We start from the raw sequence: 22,042 nt of genomic DNA on the forward strand, positions 1-22,042 counted from the left end.
CCTTCACAAACTGCAGTTCCCCAGGATTCTTGGCCAGGACCCTGATTAGCCAGTACTAATAATATTTTATTAGTAATGTTTTTAAATAGTGTTTCATTGCATACATACTGCTGATATTTTATGAGATGGCAGCATGGTAGGGTTGGGTCAATAGACAATGGAGTGTGCCTCCGGGGTGAAGTCAAACTGCTGGATTAGCAGCACTGAAGTGGCCTCTCCGGGGCACAAGCCTGGGCAGTGTGTTTGGAGGTCCTGGGCTGCCCACATGACACGACCCCACTCTCAGTCTCACTGATGTGGTTCAAAGGAAAGAAGAGCAATACATTTGGCACCAACTTGGCTGCAGGAGTTGCCCAAAGGAGGCGTACAAGGTGCAATACAACTGCTTTAGGGACTCCACTCCAGACTTGTGTAGGGTTTACATTTCCCGAAAATGCCCCACAAGGCAGTGGAGGTTTAGGATCAGAGTTTTCCTTCTCCTAGATGGGCTCCCTTCCCAGGTTGGGAAGCCCCATCTGCCACTCACTTCCCTCTAGAGCACATGCAGAAACCACCTTCTTGACTGTTGGACCCACTATTGATCTCGTCCGCTCAATCTGCTGGAGCCTGTCTTTAACTTTTATAAATATTTTTTTTCTGTATCTTTTTTATATTGTTTTAAATGCTGTAATCCACCCTGGCACCTTTCGCTGAAGGATGGGGCAATAAGGAAGCAAACGCATTAGCCACCTTGAGGTACTTGAGCTGCAGGCAGGATGGAATTTCCTTAGAAAACAAAGGCAGAAAATGCACCATGAATCTTACAAATGACCTGCAAGACACAACACTGGTGGCCTTAGAGCAGTGGTTCCCAAACCTTTTCAGGCCACTGGTACCTTGGATCCAGAAACTCATTTCCCTGCAAAAACTTTACCCTGCAAAAAGCATTATTCAGAAGAGCGGTTTGCAGGATTATAACACAACAAAATTCAAAACAGTATTAACCAGTTGCAAATTTGTTCAAAATCCAATTAAAACTATTTAGCTGAATGAATGCAACAAAACTGACTGACTTGATCCAGTGGTACCAGCTTTTCAAAGTCTGACAGTCATTTAGCAAAAGTCTTAGATGCCACATTTAGTAACTCCTTCACCATTGGTGGTAAAGTCTTAATGTGAAGTGTGGGCCTGATACTGATAATGGGATACCACCTCCCCAATATCTGGTTGAAAGTCATTTTTAAAACAGTTACATTTTATTAAATTTCCAAAAAAAATCACACATGCACTCTGATGCATAATATTTTTTTCTTTTCTTTTGTTGAATTCCCACCCCGTTTTCCATGGTGCTTTTTAAAATTTCTCCCCCTTGCTGCACCCTATATTCTCTCTCTTATACCAACAATACAATAATCTCTAATTCCTTCTATTGCTCATAATTCAAATCCTGCTCACGAATTCATAACACCTGTAGTATTTCTTTACATAATCTGAAACAGGCTTCAATTCTTCCACGTGGTTGAAAGTCAATTAGCGGGGGTCTTAAATCATCACAACACCCCCCACCCCTGCCACCCACTTGCCTCTTAGCATCCCACGAGGGGGCTCTATCGCCCACTTTCAGAACCATTTATTTAAAGCAATGGGTTGCCCTGCTCCTTCTGCACCACCCCCTCCCTATAGAGGGTGCCTTGTACTCACCAGCCCTGAGCAAGATCACTTGGTCATCTAGCGGCAGTTCTGAGAAGTGTGGGATCCTTTTGGCCCATTCCACCAATGTAAAAAGTTGCTTGTCTGCCGCTTGGCAGATGTTGGTGACCGGGTCATTGGGCTGCAAAGAACAGAGAAGCTGTGAGGCGTCAAGAGTGGGACAAAGGAACGGAAAAGAAGGGCAGACTGTGGTAAGGGCTGCAGCTCAGTGGTTAGAGCATCTGCCTTGCGTGCAGAAGGTGTCAAGCTTGATACCTGATGGCATCTCTGATTAGGGCAAGGAATATTTCTCCATCAGGAACTCTCAGGAGCTCCCTTGGCTGATATCCTAGACAGCTGCTGCCAGTCAGTGTTGGCAACACTCTGCTAGATGGACCATTTTCTGATTTGGTACAAGGAAGCTTCTTATGTTCCTAGGTTCAGTCCCTGGCATCTTCAATCAGGGCTGGGCCTGCCTGAAACCCCAAACCGTCTAGCTCAGTATTGTCAACTGGCAAAAGCTCTCCAGGGTTTAAAGTACAGGGTTTTTCCTTCCAGCCCTACCTGGAGATGCCAGAGGATTAAAATAGGGGCCTTCTGCATGCCAAGCAAGTGCTCTGCCACTTAGCTATAGCTTTTCTCCTCCCTTCCTCCATGAAGTGGGAATGATGCAGACAAGGTGAAAGGACATCCCTGGCAAATGATCCCTCTGGAAAAGGAACTCTGGGGCCACACCCAGAAGGAATGCAGTGACCCAAAACCCTCCTTTGCAAATGCCTGCCAAAGAGGGGTGGGGGGTGGTTTCTGTTACAAGGATCATCTTTCAGTAGCCAGGATCCCATCTGGGGCTATGTATAAACCGAAGGAATCCAAGGCTCGGGATCTCCTGGTGAGGACGGGGGCAGGATGTCCAGGGAGGCCCACAAGCAACAGGCGACACAAACTGAATGGAGAGGTTTGCATGACCTGCACTGTGCTCAGATGTGAAAGTGGGCAAAGACCTTCAAGAATTTCAAGGACACTCCATATGCCCACTTTTCCACCTTACATAAAAAATAAATAAATCAGTTTCCCCCCCCTTAAACTTTCCAATGCAAAATGGAAATGGCTGTCCTAAACACTGTGGCTTGGACTGTATCTATTTCTTTCCTGGAAATGACCATCTGTGATGGATTAAAAACAAACAGTACAAAACAGTTTGTTTTGTACTGCCCCCGGGGACATTATATGCTGGACATTTGATAGTGTGGTGAAGTTCAAACCCCCCTTTGGCTGTGAAGCTCACTGCGTGTGACCTCGGGGGCAGCTGCTGCCTCTCAGCCTTACCCACCTCACAGGGCTGTTGTGGGGATTAAATGGGGAGAAATGTGTACATCTCACCTTGAGCTCCTTGTGGGGAAAGTTGGGATATAAGTGCAATAAATAGAATAAAAACATCAGCAATAAAAGCCAAGTGATAATTAAGTATTTGTCAGCGGCTGTTCAGAAAACACCAGCATCCTGGCATTGGTAAGCTGGAAGAATCATTCATATCAATGGACAACCTGATACCTGTTTTGGGAGCTGGTGGGGGTTGTTAGGTAACATATGTCATATAACTATATTCATGTGTTCCATTCTTTGCTCCTCAAAACCCTCCCTATTCCCCCCCCCCCCAGTTGTGGTAAACCTGGTGGTGGTGGTGGAAGGAAGAGATATTTCTCCCCCACCCAGGCATTTGATCTTCCTCGTGCACAAGCACTGATCTGCAACAGGAGGCGCTTCTAGGTACGTTTCAAGGAGTCTCCTACCTCCACTTACAGATGCTGCCTGCATCTTCGTAGACTGTGACCACACATGCTGAATTATGCAGGAAGCCATATTCAATTTGCTAAAAGCAGGCTGGGACCAGAAGCAGCTATTTATTTTGCCTCCCCAGACCCCTCTCCACAAGCTTGCAGTGATGCTCATTACATCCCCTCCCCAAAGTATTTTTAATCTTGATAACTGCTGCCTCCCAGGTGCTGGGGGTAACCAAAGACCGGCTTTCCTCATCTCCTTTCAAGGAAACATGAGCTGTGTGGGCTCTCTTTTCATTCAGAGACTTTCCAGGGGATTAGGAACCCCAACTCATCAAGGTTCACAAGGGCTGCAAATGGGATGTTTGAGGTGTCTGGTGACCATGGAGGCTGGTAGGGCTCTCAATGGCTTCTGGCCATGTTGGCTGTGCTCTGCCTCCACGGTAGCAATGTTTCTGAATACCAGTTGATAGAAACTATAGGAGGGGGAAGAGCTGTTCTTGCGCTCAAATCCTGCTTGCTGGTTTCCCACAGGCATCTGGCTGGCCACTGCGCGAACAAGATGCTGGACTAGATGGGCCCCCTTTTGCCTGATCCAGCAGTCTCTGCTTATGTTCTTAGTCTGGCTTTGTATATATCATGACCAATGGATGCTGGTGGAGCCATCTTCTAGTCTTGGTATCTGTCGGAGCATTTGTGGCCCTCCAGATATTCCAGAAGCACAACTCCCATCATCCCTAGCCATCAGCCATGCTTGCTGGGGCCTGATGGGAGCTGTAGATCAACAGTGATTGGACCATTGCAGGGGGGTTGGAATACATGACCCTTTGGGTCCCTGCCAACTCTACAATTCTATGAACATCTGAAGGGCCAAATATTCCCCACACCAGATTTAAGGTGACAACTGCATTTTTAAAAAGTTTGCCTAGAAGAAAAGAGCAATGGGGGTGTGCTTTTCCTTACCGAATTGGGGTTCAAGCCCATGTTCGCCTCAATGTATGTCTCTGTCTTTGGCTCAACGGCAAGTTCGGCTTCTAGAATCTTCTCCACAGGCATGTCCTCATTAGCGCTGCTCGTGGATTCGACCTCATTCTCATTGCGGTCCTTCCCACGCTGCCTCTCCTCTTGGACAGCTGCCGGGGGGGGGGGGTGGAGCCAACAAAGGAAGAAAAGAAGGAAAAAATATGGAGGAAAATGGATCAGTGGGTGGAGTCCAGCAAGAAAAGCATTTGTTTGTTTCTTTATTATTTATTCATCTCATAAAGTTTATGCACTAAAAAAAAAATCAAAAATCCCTCAAAGCGGTTTACAAAACGATAAAACGGTCAACAATTATGGCATTTTAAGACTTTTGAAGAATTAAAACAAGAATAAACTAAGAACAGATTAAAACTGGCATCAATTTTCCAATTATCTAGGTAGGCTTGCCTAAAAGAAAATGTTTTTAGCAGGCCCTGAATACAACAAAGGTTGCCTGGCTGGTGGAGTCAAGAGGCAGGGAGTTCCAGAGTATAACTGCCGCCACACTAAAATATGGAATTATTACAAATGTGGAATGGGTCTCATTTGACACCTGTAACAGTGCCAGTTCTGCGATCTTGCAGTTATACTGATCCCAAGTTGCCAGGGACTTCATCTACTAAAAGCAACACCTTGAAGTTGGCCCAGTAGCAAAACGGCAACCAGTGCAGATCTCTGAAAACAGGTGTTATATGCTGACAGGGTCTCACTCCTGTCAGTAATTGCTACTAGCAATTGCACTGGAGCATTCTGCACCAATTGCAGCACAATCGCTGACAGAAGTGAGATGGGTTCGGGAAGTCCTCCAGCTTGAGGTCTAAGCTCTAGGAAAATTTGCTCCAACATGATGCCTTTCATATGTTGTTGGACTCCCCTCATGTTCAACATGTCAAGGGATATAGGGGTTGAGGTCCCAACAGTATATTGAAGGCACCACACTGGGGAAACCCAATCTAGGTAGTCCCTTCCGTGCCCCCAGACCTTCAAAGGAAATTATGCCAATATTTGCCCACTTGCTTAACACCATATGCATTTTATCAATATATGATTCTTCCTTTCTACCATATGCAAGTTGAAGAACCAGGGTGGTATAGTGGTTACAGTGTCAGCCTAGGACCTGGGAGAGACCAGGGTTCAAATCCCCGCTTGGCCAAAATACTCACTGAGTGACCTTGGGCCATTTACTGCCTCTCCTACCTCACAGGGTTGTTGTGAGGATTAATTGAGGAAAGGGGAAGAACCAGGTGCACCACCCCGGAGCTCCTTGGAGGAAAAGGTGGGTTATTAATGCAGCAAATAAATAAAATTTTAGATAGGTCTTAGGACACCAGACTGGAACAATGCAACTGGTGGAACTTGCACTAACAGGCACCGCAGAATACACATTCTGCATCTTTAAGAACTTGATATTTTAGTGTGGCAGCACCTATACACTTTGGAACTCCCTGATTCTTGACCTCAGACAGGTGCCTTCACTGTATTCTTTCCAGCAACTGCTAAAAACATTCTGATTTAGACAGGTGCGTCCAGATATCTGGCTGTGTTTTAGTCTATTGCTAGTTTTAATTTTTTGAACTATTCAATTCTCCCCCCTCCCCTATTCATTTGATTGTTTTATTCTTCTTGTGAACCATGTTGAGAATTGTTGCTGCTGCTGCTGCTGCAATCAAAGAAGTATAAATTTTAGGAAATAAGTAAGCAATCCGCTTCTTTTTTCTTCAAATGCCGCGTGCAAAACCTGGAAAGTGGGGAGGTGTGGAGGAACAGCATTGACCCTTCAGAGTTACAAAAGAAACTTGCCTTTCACCCCTCAAAGCTCTCTCTGCAATGGCACTGCCCCCAGATGTTCCTGACTCCTGTCTGTCACTCCTTCCCAACCAAAGCTTGGCTTCTACGTATAGAAAAATGCTTCCAGAATTTCCGATTGCCAGAGCCCTTCCACCAGAGGGCTTTCTTTTGGAGGCACCTTTCCATCTTATAACTACCACCACCCATTATATCCACCCATCGTTACCTCCAAGAGTCAGGGGTGACAGCAGTCCAAAGAATCCTTGGTGTCGAGAAAGTGGCTAGAGAAATTTTTTTTTATTCTCCCTCTCCCATAACTCCTAGGCATCCAGTGAGGCTGAATGCTGGAAGACTCAAGACAGAGAAAAGGAAGGTCCTTCTTCATGCAGCACAGAATTATAAACTATGGTGTCTGCTACCATATGGCATAAAGTATGGCCATCCGATCTGGATGGCGCTGAAAGGCAAATTCATGGAGGATACAGCAACCAGCGGCTACTTGTCATTGCCGCCAATAGTTGGGGACAACAGTAGTTTGAAACTTCTCGAAGGCACCCTGATGGCACTACATTAGCAACCTCCAGGCAATGCATATGATCTGTACATAGCCCTTTAATTAAGGCGGCACTCATAAGCAGCAAAAATAAAATAAAATGACAGGGATGTACCATCAAGCGGTAAGGTTACCCTACAAAGTTCTTTTGTGTATGCTTGCATGATGGGACAAAAATATGCATGTGTTGCTTTGCAATTTCTTTTCAACGCCGCAAATGCACAGTGAAATAATGCAGGAAAAGAGGGGTAAAGGACTTGTGACAGAGCTTGCTTATTTCCTCCTCCCACTCCATATGTTTTCCTTTTGTGCCATATCTTTTCAGATATGTTTTCCTTTTGTGCCATATCTTTTTCAGTCCTGGTGCTGGGGGTCTGCTTCGTTCGTCTGTAGTGATTTGTAAGCCACTTTTAAATTTTTTTGGCTGAAGAGTGTTACAGATTTTTTTTTTAAAAAAATTATGAACAAGTAAATAACCCTTCCTCCAAAATCAGAGGAGACACCTCCTCTTTGAAGGGACTCCCATGTACCCTGCCTCTCACCCTAATACTCTGTACTTATCAGTTAAACTCTACAATTCCAGATTCCCTCTGGGCCACCTCTGGTAGGTCAGGATTCCTTGGTCCAATTGGGAGGCATTTAATCTGAATTCATTTACTTTAAACAAACAAAACAAAACAAAAATTGTATCCGAGAGGTAATACAATAGCCATCTTCAAATATCTAAAAGGGCTGTCACATGGAGGATGGAGAAAGATTGTTTTCTAATGCTCCAGAAGGGAGAACCCAACCAATGGATTCAAGTTTCAAGAAAGGAGATTCTAACTAAGCAGTAAGAGCTGTTTGACAGTGGAACGGTCTCCTGCAGGAGGTGGTAGCAGTTTTTAAGCAGAGGCTGGGTGGCCAACTGTCCTGTATGCTTTAGTTGAGATTCCTGCATTGCAGGGGGTTGGACTAGATGACCCTGGAGGTCCCTTCCAACACTACAATTCTATGATTCTATGCATCTGAAGCTAATCAGGCTTCCAAAACTGGAAAGGGGAAAAGTTCCATGGGGGGGGGGGGGGAGAATCTGGCCTGGCGGAACCAGGAAGAAAGAACTGGTTTAGCTCTGGGCTTGTTTCATTTTTACACCTCCAGATATATAAACATTCTCTTTTGCTGCTTAACAGCTGGTCTAGAAATATTGAAATGGGAATAATACCTTGTTCTTCCTGCCTTCCAGGGAGTCTTGTGGGCCGGGATGGATGGTGCTCCATCCCTGTAATAGAGTAAAAATTTTGAAATGAAACATTGCGGTAGTAAATGATCCTGCTCTTGCTGCTGCTGTTTGACATTATAACTATTCAAAGTATTATTCTGGATTATTATTATTTTTCCGAAAGCGCCATCCACAAAGCATGGCACTTCACCTGTCAAAAATGATCCATTAAAAACAGAAAATAAAATAAAAACAGGGGTCAGGGTCTGACAATGTTTATCCAGCTTGCAAAGGGTTTATTTTATTTGTTTGTTTAATTTGTGTGCCGCCCGTCATTCAAAATTCACAGGGCGGTTCACAACATAAAAATACAACGCCTAGAATGAGTTTTTACTCACCACAGGAGTGTGGCTGTTTAGAAGCCTCTGTTATTTTCCCTCTGAATTCTCTGCCCCTATGGGCAGCTTTCTAGAATAGACAAGCCATTTTCCAACAGTGTCAAAGAGAAGACTGCTAGGTACCGCGGATAATCTTACTGAGCTCAGAGAAGGTAGGTAGACACTGCCTGGTCATGGTGCTTGAGGTCCAGAGGCCTCTTTGCTATGGAATCATTCCCTCTCCCCTTCTTCCAGAATCTTTGCTGGGCAGAATCAGGACACACGCCCTTTCTACAAAAGCTCAAGGAGTTGACAGGACCTCCTGGAATGAAGTGGACATCACCTCCGTGGGGTTTGGGGGATCCTGAGATCAACCAGTTGCAAAAGATCAACCATATGCACTAATGACAATCTTTGCCTCAGTATGTTTTACCAACAGAAATGCTTAAAAACTGAGTGGTAGTCGTCATTATTAAAGGTACAAGTGTGGTGTACTGGTTAGAGCATCTGACTGGGGCCTGGGAGACCCCACTGCTAATCTCATCAGCTCATTGAGTGGTCTTGGTCTACTCCCTGTCTCTCAGCCTGACCTACTTCGCAGGGCTGTTGTGGGGATTATATGAGGAAGAGCAGAACCATGTAGGTCACCTTAAGCTCACTAGAGGAAAAACTGGGATGTAGGTGCAGTAAATAAACAAAATGTGTGGCAAGTTGTCCTCCTAGCCTACATGTTGTCACCTGCTTTGCTTCTAGGGATCTGGTGTGTGTGTGAGCATGCATGAAAAGACAGCCAGAACTACCATAGACTTCAGATGTGACTTTAAAGAACTGCAAACTTTAAGAGCTTGCACTTCAACTTGCTTTTTCCTCTTCCCTCCCATTCCATTTTTCTTTGCATGCTGTGTCTTTTTAAACTGGATGCTTAAAACTGAGCTTGGCAAGTCACCTTGGGAGCCTTTTTTGGTTAAACAGTGGGGGTTGCACGTTCTAAATAAATAAAATAAATACAATCATTAAAAAAATCGTATTATCCCCATCCCCCACCACATGAGGAATCTCAGGCAGACCCTGCAATAAATCTATATTGAACTATCTCCCTATATACATAAAAATGGAAGGATGTCGTCATGCTCTGCAGTTCACACTGTCATCACCAAAAGGTAGCAGCGTGATAAGCAGTGGGCAGGCAGGCGAGCAAGGAAGAACCTAGATTGAACAGAGGAGGGAAAGCACTTCACACAGCACTGCCCCATATGTGTGTGTGTGTGTGTGTGTGTGTGTGTGTGTGTGTGTAACAGAAAACCGTATTTTTCTGGCCCAGCAATGGGTCTCTCCCCTACACAACACCCTACTGGATATTATGGACTACACAACCCACTAGCCAGAGCGAGCGGCGTCATATAACGCTGTGGGCAATGGACGCACAATTGTTCACATGGCCCTCATGTTGTACAGTTGAGACGGCTGAAGCTGATGGGAGTTACAGTCCAGAACGCCTGGAAGGCACCAGATTGGCAAGGGTTGCTGTCAGCTCACTTAGCCCCCTTCTCTTCTCTTCCCTCCCTCTCTCCACCCAAGATGCCAGCCCAGCTGCCTCTGAGACCAGCCTGCCTGCCATGGACAGCCCTGTGCCTGCATCCAACTCATTTGCTAAAGGCCAGCGAGCAACAATGGCAAGACGACTCAGGGATGGGTCACTGTGCAACCGCCTCCTTCCAAGAGCACAAATCCAAGAGAGAGTCATTCCAGGATAAACAGGGGAAAGAGGCTAATTCTAGTTCTGTGCAACCAATCTGTAAAAAGAAAAAACCCAGGGAAACGGGAAGATTTCAGGACTGTGGGGCAAAGCCACCCAGGTTTCTCACATCAGGATGAATCTGCCCACCAGCTCACTCTGCTACTTTTGCTCCAGACTGCATGCATTTCTCTGTGAAATGTTCATGCCATAACCCTGTGTGTGCTTCCTGCAAAGTAAGGATTTGCTCTTAAGTAAATACATGACTGCAGCATTAAGAATATCAGAAGTGTGCATGCCGTTTGCAATTGCAGGTATACAATTTTCAGGATGCGGTGGCATTTTCATTTACTTGTTTATTTAAGAAATCCACATACAGTACTGCCCTTCATCAAATGATCCTAGGCTTGTTTACCAACATCTTTGAAGCTTGAATGCCTGTACTCATTTATCTGTCAGCGAATTCCAGAACACAACTTCCTTAGACAAAAACAACAGCAACAGCTGAATAAAGACAGTGCTTCTGAGCATAAGCAGACTGCACTTCACTCACAAACACCCACTTCCCCTCTCTGAACATACTTACTGAGCAACAGCATATCTCCCACACAGATTGAAGCATCACTATTGGGGTGGGGGATGGGAGGAATTAAGCATTTACCCCACAAGCTTAAGAACAAGCCAAAACATAAATCCTGTTTTTGCTCCACATGACAACCCCTCCTAGCAGTGGCACATGGAAACACAAGAAGAGCCTACTGGATCAGGCCAATGCCCCATCTAATCTAAGCCTCTTTTAAAGCCATCCAAGTTGGTAGCCATCAATGCCTCCTGTGGCAGTTCTGGGGTTTAACCAAGTACGTTCATTTATTTGCCTGGAATCTTCAAACATTCACTTTCTTTGGACACCCACAAATTCCAATGTTACGAGAAAGGGAGAAAAGCTTGCTCCATGCCATGCATAATTTTATAAACATCAAGCCTCTTTTCCTCACTTTTTCACCTGCAACTCTGACGTTAACTCTACATTATGGCAATGCAAAAGCCAAAAGTTTCGCTCTATAAGATGCACTTTTTCCCTCCTAAAAAGTAAGGGGAAATGTGTGTGCATCTTATGGAGCGAATGCAGGCTGTGCAGCTATTGCTGAAGCCAGAAGAGCAAGAGGGATCGCTGCTTTCGCTGCGCAGTGATCCCTCTTGCTGCTCCGACTTCGCTTCGCTGGAAAAGCGCTGCGCAGAGAGGGAAAGCTGCGCAGTGAACCTTCAGCGAAGCAGGAGGAGAAACAGAGCCCCTTCTGTTTCTCCTCCCGCTTTGCTGGAGAGGCGCCGCGCAGATTGAGAATATTTTTTTCTTGTTTTCCTCCTCTAAAAACTAGGCGCGTCTTATGGTCGGGTGCGTCTTATAGAGCAAAAAATACAGTACATCTTTCTCCTTCCAGGCAAACAATGGGCATACTCCTGGCACAAGGACACATTTCAGCCACCAAAGGCACCCCAGAAGGGGGCAGCAGAAGGCCAGTGAGGGTGTGTGGCTTGGAGAGAGTCCTAAGGGCCAGAAAAGAGAGGGCCACAAGGTCACGTCTGGTACTCAGGCCTGATGTTCTCCACCCGATCTAAATAGAACCTCTGAAAACCAGATCATAAAGCCTTTGCAGACATAGAATGGAAGCATCATGGCTCAGTGGTTATGAACATCTGCTTTGCATGCAGATGGTCCCAGAATCAATTCCCAGCAGCATCTCCAGGTAGGGATGGGAAAGAGACTCCCTGCCTGAAATCCAGGAGAGCCACTGCCAGTCAGTGTAGGCAGCACTGTTCTAGATGAACCAATGATCGGGTTCGATACAAAGCAGCTTCTTGCATTCTGATTGGCAATTGAAGGGAAAAGGATGCTGTGTTAGGCAGGCTGTTAAGTCTGGCCCAGGCAAGGCTCTGCTTACAGCCAACCTTGTTCCACATTTGACTTGCCACCTAAGACCTGACATCACCCTCCCATCATATATATTCTTGTTTTGTTTTCTGGGGCCCTCCACACTTCCTTCCAAACACCCTTCTGTCCATCACCTTCCTGAGAGAAGAGTTTGACATTTTGAGCAGCTGCACGTGCAAGTCCTTGAATAACTCCACAGATCAAGCACGACAGCTTCGCTTGGTGCTTAGGGCAATGCAGAGAAGGATGCTCGGGAGAGCTTGCCTCTTGCAGGCAGGGCAGAAACACAGGATGTGCAGGAAGGTGGGGAAACAGTTCTTTGAGTGCCTGTATTTAGCTAAGGCCGGGGGGGGGCGGAGGAATGAAGTGAAGCTGAGATCATCACACACACCCCAAAGCTCTGCACTGGTACCCTAACCTGCTCTGTCCTTCACATCCCAAGCCTAAGATGGACATGGTCCTGGCCAGTGTTAGAAACTCCCCAGGTGCCAGGCACATTTTGCAACTGGCGTGGATCCAATCATGGCCATGGGCAGATCTCTGGATGCCGGGTTGGTGACTGATGTCTCCATCTGGCTGACCCCTCCAGCTTTCTTAAGTGGGTAAGCGCAAGAGCTTATTTATTGCATTTACATCTCACTTTTTTCTCTAAAAAGTACAAGGCTCACTCCCTCCTCAGCTAATCCCTACAACAACCATGTTAGGTAGGTTAAGAGGCTGTAATTGGCCCCAGGTCACCCAGTGAGTTTCATAACCGAGTGGGGATTTGAACCCTGATGTTCCAGGTCTTGGTCCAACACTCTAACCAATACACCACACAGGCTTCCTAGAGTACGTCTGCTATGGGGCAGCTATATAAATTAAGCAGACATAAATACGGGGAAAGCAAAAATGTCACTTAGAGAAGGATCTGAAATATTTTCATTGAAGCTTGGGTTAGTTTTATTCTGGATTGTTTTATCCGTGTTTTAATGTGTTGCAAACCGCTTTGAGATTTTTTTCCTTTAAAATATAAAGCAGTATAGAAATAGAAATAATAATAGAAATGAAAGTAGTAGTAATATTAGTAATGGTAGTAGTAGTAGTAGTGGTGGTGGTGGTAGGAGTAGGAGTAGGAAGAAAAAGAAGAGAAGCCCTATTCAAGAAAAATGGCGTCTAGACATTCCATTATGGCGACCATATCCTAGGTTTAAGATTCCATGTGGTGATTAGCCTATATATCCGAGTTTCTCCTAACACTGGTCCTGGCTCACTTGACCGCTGAAACAACCTTGTAGGGTAGCTTAGGCCAACGGAATATGAAACACTGGTAAGTTACAGAAAAACTCCCATGTTGCAACCCCATTCTGCCGCGGAGTTTTTCTAACCTTTCTCCCTAATATAGTATTTCATAGCAGGGGGATTAAGAACATAAGACCTCACAGTCACCAACCAGATGCCCTGATGGGCAACCCACCTGCAAGTAGGACGCAAATACAAGAGCTTTCTGCCACCCTGTGGCTTCCAGCAACTGGGATTCAGAAGTATTGCTGCCTCAAACCATGGACAATCACGGCTAGTAGCCTGCTATAGTATTCCCCTCCATGAATTTGTCCAATCCTCTTTTAAAGCCCTCCAGGATAATTAGATCCACATTTAAAGCCATCCAAGATTAATATATGGGATACCATTTTTTTTTAAATGACAACCACACTCCAACTTACAAACACATGAGAACCTAAGACCCCTTCCATATCAAATGCCCACCAAGCCAAGTGTCCTGCATTACAACAGCCCTCTCCCCACAGTGTGTTTTCCAGCCATTGGCATTCATAAGTATTAGTGCTTTCAACTGTGGAGGTAAAGCATTTCGACCATGGCTAGTGGCCACTGGTCACCTTATCCAACATGAATTCATCGAATCCTCTTTTAAAGCCATCCAAATGTTGCTAGTTCTCACTGCGTATTGTAGGAGCAAACACCATAGTTTTAACTACACACTGCATGAAGAAGTGATTCCTTTCGCATGTCACGCATCTCTGGATATTCGGCTTCCTCTGTGTTCTAGCATTGCCGTAAGCGGTTCAGCCCAGAACCCTGCCACCTAATTTTGGATCTCACAAAGTCCTGAGCCGCCTTCTCGCCTTACCTTCCCGCTTCATGCCCATCGCAAGACACTTTTGGTACCGGCAGTACTGACACCGGTTCCGCTGCCGCTTGTCGATTAAGCAGTCCTTATTATCCCGGCAGGTGTACGTCAGGTCCTTCCTCACTGTCCTCTTGAAGAAGCCTTTGCAGCCCTCACAACTGTACACCCCGTAATGTTTACCTGGGTGCGGGGACAGAGAAAGAGCAACAATACGGTGATAATGAGACTAACGTGGTCATGAGGTCGTGCGCATAGTTAAAAAACCCATAGAGCTGAAGCAGGAAGTTGGAAGAGTGCTGCTCTATCCCATTTTCTCTTTTAGCTCTATGGGCTTTTCCTGGCTCAGGAGGGGTATAGGATTCAGGTATGTCATTGATTGCAGGAAGGTTAGATAATATTTTTATCTATTAAATTTATATACCACCCTTCAACCGAGGATCACAGGATGGTTTACAGTATAAAAACACAGAAATACATAACATAGCAACAAACAAAAACAATACCCCCCCCACAGGTTAAAAGGCCATAGATTGTTTAATTATCCAAAGGCCTGGGAGAAGAGGAATGTTATTGCCTGGTGCCTAAATATAGGCAACAAAGGCGAGCCTCCCTGGGAGAGCATCCCACAAATGGGGAGACACCACAGAAAAGGCCGGTTCTCAGGCTGCCACCCCCCCAGACCTCTCATGGAGGAGACACACAAAGTAGTATTGATTACAGAGTCTGGGTTGGTTCATATGGGAAGAGGCAGTCCTTGAAGTGTTGAGCCATTTAAGGATTTATAGGTCAAACCCAGTACTTTGAATTGGGCCCAGAAACTAATTGGCAGCCATTGCAGTCAGCCAGGATTGGCATTATATGTTCAAGCCACCTTGCCCCGGTGAGCAACCTGGCTACTGAATTCTGCACTAGCTGAAGTTTCCAAACCATTTTCAGAGGCAGCCCCATGTATAACACATTGCATTAGTCTAACCTGGAGGTTAACATAGCATATGGCCACAGTTGGGCTACCAGCTGAAGCTGATGGAAAGGCATTCTGCACCACTTAGGCCACGTGAGCCTCAAGCGACAGCAAAAGATCCAGCAGTACCCACAAGCTACATGCCCACTCCTTCAAAGGGAGTAACCCCATTAAGAGCAGGCAACCTCCCAGCCATCCGGTCCAGGAAACCACCCCCTAGCAGTGCCTCTGTCTTATCAGTATTGAGCTTCCGTTTGTTGGCTCTCACCCAGTCCATTACCAAGGCAAGACTAGAAGCTTGGCTTGTTTCAAATTTATCCAGAGGCGGGGAAGAAAGATAAGCTCAAGGTGATACAATTAGTGTTTAAAAAGCCCTTAAGCATTTTGGGCCAGTTTATCTACAAGATCACCTGTTCCACTTTTGGAAGAAATTGAATTTTTTTGTGTGTGACAGCACCTAAACTTTTAACTCTTTGCCTCTTGAGTTACGGCAGGGGCCTTCACAGTACTCTTTTTGGGGCCTGCTAAAATCCCTTTTGATTAGGCAAGCCTACCCAGATGTTTAGAAAGTTGATGCGAGTTTTAATCTGGTTTTAGTCTATTGTTATTTCAACCTTTCAAATGTCTTAAATGATTATCAATTCTACTTAGGGACAATTATTTCGTTTCATCTTTTTGCATACTGCAATCAAGCAGTGTATAAATTTTGTGAAACAAATAAGTACAAATTAATCCCTAATTTGGTGTAAAATAGTTCTGATCTTTCTTAGCATAGAGCAACTCCCAAGCTAACACTCATTGCTGCCCCACATATCCTGCCTCCCCCTGGAGGGTGTTCGAAAACATTGGCGCTACCTGAAGATCTGTCTCCACAAATGGCACATATGTGCTTGGTGAAGGAGGCCATGGCAGATGATGGGTGCACTGGAACTTTGAGGACCCCGTTGATTCCCAATGGAGGCTTGATATCTTCTGTGCTGCTGACAGGATTCATTGGAGAATTGAGCTGGAAGAGAAAAGAAGGAAACAGGAGCCATCAAGCGAGAGAACTATGGTTAAAGACATGTAGGCTTCAGAACAGCGGAGTGCTCTTCAAGTAACTGTATAGCACAAAGGCATACCATATGTGTACACATTAGCAATCCCAGGATAACAGCTGTGAGAGCACAACTTTGAAATTTAAAAAGACTAAGAAACCTGGAGCCCCTAGGTCACTCTCAGAATGTACTCTATGCCGAAGACGGATCTGAAACCACATATATCCAAATGTTCCAATACGCACAATACTCCAGACTAGTTCTTAATAAAGGGCTGATTCAAACAGGAATGCAAGAAGCTGCATTATCCTGAGTCAAACTGAGAGTTGATCTAGCTTACTGCAGCTTACACTGACTGCTAATTCTCAACCTCTGGGGATAGCTCAGTCGGTAGAGCATCTGAATTGGTCCCACCTCCCTGCAGAGGGGAAGGGTCGTGGAGAAGTCCAGCTGCACCAGGAAGTGATCCGACCATGGGACTTCTTTTGTTTCGCTTTTGCTTAGTGTTGGATCACCCACATCCATAGAGGTGAACACCAGTTCTAAGGCATATCTGCGACTATGAGTTGGGCCAAACTTATTCAGGGACAGCCCCATGGAGGTCATGCTTTCCATGAAGTCCCAAGTGGCCCCTTGTAAGGTCGTGTCGGCGTGGATATTAAAATCCCCTAGGACAACCAAACTAGGTGTCTCCAGGAGAACATCCGCCACGACCAGAAGCAGCTTGGGCAGGGAATCCTTGGTGCAGCTGGGAGGTCGGTACACCAAAAGGAATCCTGTACTGGCCAACGTCCAGAACATGCACTCAGAAATCTGGGTCTTTCCAATAGGATGCCTGGTGCAAGCTAATGACTTCCTAAAAATCACTGCAACTCCTCCTCCCCGCCCACATGACCTAGGTTGCTGTGCGTAAGAGAAACCTGGTGGACAAGCAGTGGCAAGGACAGGCCCATCTGCTTCATCCAACCAAGTCTCTGTTACACATGCCAGGTCAAATCCTCTGTCCATGATCAAGTCATGGATGGCAGTGGTCTTATGAACCATTGACCTGGCATTGCAGGGCAGGCAGACTTTATAATGCTGCCCCAGCAGCTGGACCACACCCAGCTAGGGCAGCAGCTGTTCCCACTTCGCCTGCCTGCCCAGGGACCTGGCCCCTGCAGTACTCTCTGCAGTCCTCTTTGCTTTTGTAGCAGCAGCAGCAGCAGTCCTCCAAGTGGGGGAGACAGCAGCCCCCCAACAACCACAGCAGCAATAGGAGGAGTCTCTGGGTGGGGGAAGATGACAACCCCCTTCAACAGCCACAGCAGCAGCAGGAGAGTCTCCAGTTGCTGGAAACCCAGAAGGGGGCAAGGGCTCTTTGTTCTCAGGTCCTGCTTGTGGGTTTCCCATATGGGGCATCTGGTTGGCCACTGTGAGAACAGGATGCTGGACTAGATGGGCTCCCTTTGGGCTCATCCAGCAGGACTCTTCTTACATTCTTAGCTTTTGTTTAGGGAAGTGTGGATTGCATAGGTTCGCCTTTATCATGAAGCCAATAAAATCTCTGCCGAATTTGGCATGCACGTATATCAAATATCTATCTGCCCCCACCGCGGAGTCACACGTTGAGATCCTGCAGTGGTGCCCCAAAAGAAGATGTGTGGCTTTTCTGGAAGCCATCCCAGCCAAACTGGGCTTCCCCCCTTTCTAAACTTCTGAGATCAGCACTTTCTGTTTCTCTCTCCGCCCAGTCCTGTCTCCGCCTGAGGACTGAACCCGCCTGATGCAAAAAAAAAATTCCTGTTGCAAGTTGGCTGCCTTGTTTCCTCTCTTTATTTTGGCAAGGAATATGTGGGCGTGTGTTTTTTTTCCTTTCCATGGGGGAAGGGAAACCCAGTTGCTTATTTGCAAACTGCCTGATGATCACCAGCTCAGAGGAAGAGCAAGGAGTGGGGGTTAGCCTTGCTAAAGTCACAAGTATGTTATTTATCTCAGCGTGGAAGAAAAAGATTCATCTAGCATTCACGTAGACCTTTTCTGTTTAATTGTTATTATTATTTTACTTCATTTCTATTTCACCATTCCTCAATGGAGCTCAAAGCATGGAGTTGCCCCTCTCCATTTTATCCTGACAACAACCAGTATAGGATCATATAATTCCAGAGTTGTAAGGATCATCTAATCCAACCCTTTGCAATGCAGGAATCACAGCTTGATCCTTGAAAAAAAGTGCCACCCAATCTTTGTTTAAAATCCTCCAACGAAGGTGAGTCCACCACCTTCCAAGGGAGTCCATACCATTATCAAGCAGCTCTTACTTGCAGAAAGTTCTTTCTAAGGTTTTAGTTGGAAATTCCTTCCTCACAATTTGAATCCATTGGTTTGGGTTCTCCCTTCTGGAGCAGCAGGGATAGAAAGGTTGGTGGCCTCCAAGTGTGGTTGGACCACAGTTCCCTGACCACTGGGCAACACTGCCTAGCAGTGAATGAGAAACCGAAACTGTTCAGAAGCTTTCACTTGGGGACTTTGTGCATCACGGCTTCAGAGTCTGAGTGCCCAACCACTTTTTTCCCATCACCTGTCCACCCAGGCTGTACACAGCAAAGGCGATGCTCCGCATGTGTCAGCAAGAAACCTCAAGCCACGGGCAACTCAGCTCCCAGGAACGGGAACCTCCCAAGGTTCCTCTTTCAGTGGCTGGCCCCAAAACCACGACACGTCCTGGGGTCTTCCCCTCTCCCACCCTGGCGCCAAGAAGTCCTTCCTCTTCTGTGTTCAAGCGCTCCAAAGAGCATCTGATGAGGGACAGCGGATGGATTTCTTCACTCTGCTTTTTGCAAGCGATCAAGCCAGATCCAACCTTCCTTCCCAAAAAAGTGTGTGGGAGGTTTTGACTGAGAATAGAGCCTCTGAGCATGACTAAGAACATAAGAAGATGCCCTGCTAGATCAGACCAATGGCCCATGTACTTCAGCATCCTGTTCTCACAGTGGTCAACCAGAGAAACTATAGCAAGCAGAACCCAAGCCCAAAAACCCTCAACCCTCCTGTGGCTCCCAGAAAGTGATATTCAGAAGCATTGCTGTCTCCAGCTGCAGTAGCAGAGCAGAGCATCCTGGCTAGTAGCCCTCATTAGCCCTCTCCTCTGTGAGTTTGTCTAATCATCTTTTAAAGCCATCCAAGTTGGTGCCTCCTATGCGAGCAAGTTCCATAGTTTAAACATGTGCTGTGCAAAGAAGTACTTTCTTTTCTATGTCCTGATAAAAGTTAGTAATGTTTGGAGTAAATTTACCTTAACATCACCCCCTATTTTTGTGTGTGTGCTGGGTGATTTTTTTTAATTATTATTATTTTAGTAAGATTTTTATTAAGGCTTTTCATATAATCTAATACATGGCAATAAAATAACCTAACTATTCTGAACAAAAATAAAAACAGAAAAAAAGAATGCAAACTCCTCTCTTCACAAGTAGATCTTAACTTTTGTCCCTGCGCTGGGTGATGTTGATTTTAAAAGTTATGAGGGGGATTTATCATTGTTTGTGGATAAGAATACAACTGTTGTTGTTATCAATAGTATCAATATCCTGTCTTTTCTCCAGACCAGGTGGCTTTCACAAATTAAAACAACAGAAATGAAATACAAAAAGCTGAAAGTTAACAATTAGAAAATAATTAAACCATAACAGAGTTAAAACAATATTTAAAAGGATCTATTAAATACAACTAATAGAAACAGCACAGAACTATTAAAAGCCCTTTCCTTTTTATATAAAAAAAAAGTCAGTTCCAAAAACCTCCCAAAAAACAACAACATTCACCTGCTGGTGGAGGACGACAAGGAGGGAGCCAGTCCTCCTTGCAGGCTTCCCCCAGCTGGGGCACCTGGTGGACCACTGTGAGAGCAGCATGCTGGACCAGATGCACCACTGGCTTGATCTAGCAGCCAGGCTCTACTTAATTTCTTAAGCAGATGTTTGCAGATAGCTCCTGGTTCAATCCCTGGCATGCCCAGTTTGGGCTGGGAAGGTCCCTTGCCTGCACCCCTGGAGAGCCATTGCTGCCAGTCCATGCAGGAAATACTGAGCTACTAGATTGGGGCCGGCAAGGTTTACTCCAGCGGAGATCCCTCTGTGGGCTGGATCACGCGTGCGCGTGTGATTTCCAGCATCTGTGCTGATGTGATTTTCAACATCTGCGCATGCACAGACACGTTTTCCGGCACCGTGGAAGCAAGTCCCCTCGCTGCGCTGGTTTAGCGCAGCACGTGGGGACTCACCAAGTGGCCGGCTCAGTTTGGGGGCGGCGTGTGGGCCGGTTAAATGACCCCCGTGGGCTGCTTGTGGCCCATGAGCCTTAGCTTGCTGACCCCTGTACTAGATGGACCAGGGGCCTGACTCAGCATAAGACCACTCCTTATTTAAACTAGAACTTTAGAACCATGAGAGCTAGAATCTTAATTTATTCCAGAGGAAGGGCCTCTGAAATCCTGGATAGCCACCGCATGTCAACGCAGACAATACTGAACCTAGATGGACCCACAGTCTGATGCAGTTTAAGGAAGCTTTCAACATATTATTTATACACACACACACCGAAGGACAAACACCTGTCTAAGAAATTCCCTACTGTTGCCTTTAAGAGGAAAGACATCCACAAAGTTAAATGCATCCAAGCATCAGCCACCTCCCTTGGCTCGGGCCCCCGCCAAGTCCTTGTCAGAATGGCCTAAGGGATGACAGGCAATCTCCACAGGCTGAGCCCAGAACAGCCTGGCAGTCCAGGAGCAACAGCAACAGAAAGGGGAGGGGGCTAAATATTAAAAGAGAGGAGCAGCAGCCACCACCTGCTCTGCACATCACAGCCTCAGAAGGAACCAGGAAGCCTCAGAGTCCAAATCCAAGCTGAAGTTAAGGCAACGCGCTCACCCACCGGCCTGAAGCTGCTTGTAAAGGGGGTGCCCGTGATCCCTTGTGGGTAACTTCCTAGAGGTCGCATGACAGCGTCAGGCAGGGCCAGAGATATTGTAGTAGAGTTGGGAAAGGTTCAGGGAATGGCAAGCAAAATGGCTCTCCTATGAGGAAAGGCTGAAGCATTTGGGACTTTTCAGTTTACAGAAAAGGCAAGTAAGAGGTGGCATGATAGAATTTTATAAAATTATGTGTGACATGGAGAAAGTAGATGGGAATAAGCTTCTCTTGCTTTTTCAGCTCGTGTAATGTAGCTGAAAGTTGGGAGATTCAGGATAGATAAAAGAAACTTTTTCACATTGTGCAGAGTAAACTATGGAACTCCGCCGCACAACGGTGCAGGCAGTGGTGGTGGAGATTCATGGAGGAGAAGGATATCAATGGCTATTAGCCCTGATGACTATGTTCTACCTCCATAGTCAGAGGCAGTCATGCTTCTGAATCCCTGTTGCTGGAAACCTAGGAGGGGAGAGGACTCTTGTACTTGGGTCCTGCCATTGAGGCATATGGTCAGCCACTATTTTCTTAAAGAGGGAGGAAGAGAGGGAGAGAGGCTTGCAGCACTGGCCATTTTCACAAGCCCCTTATGCCAAACAAAGCAGGGTCCCTGAAAGATGCCACTGTGGGCATTGCAAAAGACAGTCTTGTGGAGAGAGGGAGGAGACAGGGAGGAAGGAAGCAAACCCTGATGGCTTTGACTCAGCCCACAACCAGACATCCTCCAACTGTCCTTCTGCTCTGCTAGGTCTTCAGCGCTGACAGAGCATAACCTGATTGCAAGTGGCACCTGCCATCTGATGCTCAACACCTTCCATCAGTGCCACCTCTGCTTGAAGGTGGGGGCACACACTTCATTAACTCCCTAGCTTCATGGGGCGGCGGGGGGGGGCAGTGCTGAGCAGGATTCTGGAGGG

The 22,042-nt window shown here is 46.2% G+C and overlaps 1 protein-coding gene across 9 annotated transcripts in view; it reads right to left on the reverse strand.

Annotated features, from left to right (window-relative positions):
* Nucleotides 1-22,042, reverse strand: part of RXRA (retinoid X receptor alpha) — a 120,804-nt gene that overhangs the window by 13,744 nt on the left and 85,018 nt on the right. For 5 of the 9 annotated variants that reach the window (XR_014543845.1, XM_083596438.1, XM_083596436.1 and 2 more), the window contains 5 exons: nt 15,995-16,145; nt 14,179-14,358; nt 8,012-8,068; nt 4,410-4,579; nt 1,681-1,810 (listed from right to left, as the gene is read on the reverse strand). Coding sequence is in view for 8 of the 9 variants with exons in the window: in XM_083596438.1 (XP_083452564.1) it covers nt 1,681-1,810; nt 4,410-4,579; nt 8,012-8,068; nt 14,179-14,358; nt 15,995-16,145 (688 nt within the window). In the remaining variant the exon portion in view is untranslated. The remainder of the gene's footprint in view (nt 1-1,680; nt 1,811-4,409; nt 4,580-8,011; nt 8,069-14,178; nt 14,359-15,994; nt 16,146-22,042) is intronic. The other 4 variants (XM_083596440.1, XM_083596439.1, XM_083596437.1 and 1 more) reach the window with 1 other exon arrangement.

The sequence above is a fragment of the Podarcis filfolensis genome (assembly GCF_964270895.1).
Source record: "Podarcis filfolensis genome assembly, chromosome: Z".
Taxonomy (NCBI): domain Eukaryota; kingdom Metazoa; phylum Chordata; class Lepidosauria; order Squamata; family Lacertidae; genus Podarcis; species Podarcis filfolensis.